The 2351-nt window shown below is 51.0% G+C and overlaps 1 protein-coding gene across 1 annotated transcript in view; it reads right to left on the minus strand.

Annotated features, from left to right (window-relative positions):
- jakmip3 (Janus kinase and microtubule interacting protein 3) overlaps positions 1–2351 on the minus strand; it is a 20827-nt gene that overhangs the window by 1421 nt on the left and 17055 nt on the right. The window contains exons 16-17 of the mRNA XM_008300775.1: positions 1645–1722; positions 131–364 (exon numbers count right to left, since the gene is read on the minus strand). Of these exons, the coding sequence (XP_008298997.1) occupies positions 131–364; positions 1645–1722 (312 nt within the window). The remainder of the gene's footprint in view (positions 1–130; positions 365–1644; positions 1723–2351) is intronic.

The following is a 2351-nucleotide window of genomic DNA, read 5'->3' on the forward strand; positions in this document are numbered from 1 at the left end:
AGTGTTGTGTTTGTGTTGTGTTTGTGTTGTGTTAGTGTTGTGCTATTGTTGTGCTAGCGTTGTGCTGGTGTTGTGCTAGTGTTGTGCTAGCATTGTGTTACTGTTGTGCTAGCATTGTGTTAGCGTGTACCTGCTGGGTGAGCTGCAACAGTTCCATCCTCTCTCGGAGGATTTGTGCGTCCCTCTCTCTCAGTTCGCACATCACAGTGCGTTTCCATTGGTCCATGGCCCTCCTTAGCTCCTCCCTCTCCTCTTCCGTCAGGCTCTCGGACAGTCGGCCCTCCTCCATCTTTAAGCCCTCCATCCTGGACTCCTCCTCCTGCTGCAGAGCCTCAAACAACATGGCCTCCAGCTCCAGGATCCTCTGCAGGAGGACACACATGTTGAGAACACGTCTGATCCGTAGCCACGGCTGGTTTCTGTTATTTCTGTTGGTTAATGAGCAGAAAACTGAGTAATTCTGCAGCATCGCACTGTTGAAACGTATTCATAGGGTTAGGGTCAGGTTTCTGATACGTCTCAGCATCCTGCTGTGACCACCTGAACACAGCCTGTGTGTGAGCCAGTGCTCGCTGTGCCACATCAACAATGTCCGGAGCAGATGTCCGGTCTCAGTCAGCATGACCCCAGAACTCTGCAGTGTAGAGGGTCTGCTCACCTCCCAGCTCTGCCTCCTTCTGCTTCTTTAAACCAGTCCTTGTTGTCGTGGGCGGGGCTAACAACACCATCATGTGACAGTTTTCTTTTGTTAAATAGTGACGAAGGAAACTTGTTTCATCACAACCACGAATGAAAGACGAGGCTGCGATCAGGCTTTAACCGATAAAACCAACAGAGTGTGATGATGGGAGCCAACAGGTCTGCAGGAACTCACTGGACTCATCAGAACCACAGAGCTGCTGGCTGGAGGTGCAGAACCCTATGAAACCGACATCAGAAGCTGGAGGGACGTGGGACAGGCGGCTTGGTTGAGACGATGTGGATGTGACTGCTGCTTCCAGAGGACACAGACGTCAGACTGATCAGACATCAGAGTTCTGTCAGTCTGGAGTCGTCGGAGCTGCAGTCACAAGAGGTTTTCGTGTTTGATGGTAGATTTTGTTCCGTTCTATCGCTGCTCTCCACCATCCCCTCATCCCCCACTCCCACCCAGCCGGTCCAGGCAGATGGCCTCCTTCCCTCAGCCGGGTTCTGTCGGAGGTGTTTTCCTCTCTTGGGGGGTTTTGGTTCCTTCCCACCAGCCGCCTGCTCAGAGGAAGTCCAGAGGCTGCTCTGGACCGCTGGTTCTCTGTTGTAGCCTGTGAGGTCTGAACCTGACTGTGTTCAGGCTGTGAGGTGACGTGTTCTGAGCTGTACAGATAACACTGAATTAAATCAGATCGGCTGAATGTTGGTTTATAAAATCCTGTCACAAGTGTTTTCACATCATCTCTGTTGCGTGGCTTCATCACTTCGCTGCACACAGCCGGCCAAAGAGCAGCTCTTCACCTGCCTGCACAGCCCCAACCTGCAGCAGGACTGCAGGCTTCTGCTCACAGGCTGTTGCTTCCTGTAGTGAAGGACCTTTAACAACAGTAACACGTGGACAGACGGAGGCTTTCTCTGTTCCTGTACCTGTGCAGGTGTGCAGCTGCTCACACTCACCTTGTGGGCCTGATCCATGGACTGCTTCCTGTAGTCGAGCTCTTCGTCCAGGTAGCCTTTCTGTTTACTGAACAGATCCTGAAACAGCATCACACATCAGATCAGTGACGTCACACAAACACAACCACAAACAACTGTTACCACGACAACCAGCTCTTGGTCATGGTGTGGCCTTTATGAGAAGACAAAGACTGACTACGCTCTGACATTTTAGAACGTTCCTCACACCAGCAGCCTGGGAAACTCATCCTCCCGTTTCCAGCTTGAACATGATGTGTTCACCTCCTTCAGCTCTTCTGTGGGGTTCCTTCACGTCGATCAAACCGTGCTGACTGACCAACGGGCTGCAGACCAGTTAGTCCAGCCTGTTGAGGAGGTGCAGCTCACAGAGGCTTCATTTCTACACTGATAATAAGTCTGTCTGTTCTGCTGTTGGTGGGATTCATTTTCTGAAGGAGTGAGAAGAAGATGTGGCAGATCTGCTGCGGCTAAGACGTTTAGCAGATTCAGGAGATGAGAACATCTGACAGAGCCGAAGTGTTTCAGAGATGAAGTGTCGCGGGGTTCAACCGGCAACCTTCCCAAACTGGGAGAAACGATGGCGTAGCCGTCAGCTGTGGTTTTCCAATTTATTTCAGGCCTCTCCAAAAGTGCGACAGTGACTAAAATATTTACAAAGTGCAACAAAAACAAAACAAAGTGCAAAA

Source organism: Stegastes partitus, unplaced genomic scaffold (assembly GCF_000690725.1).
Source record: "Stegastes partitus isolate 25-593 unplaced genomic scaffold, Stegastes_partitus-1.0.2 Scaffold1587, whole genome shotgun sequence".
NCBI lineage: Eukaryota > Metazoa > Chordata > Actinopteri > Pomacentridae > Stegastes > Stegastes partitus.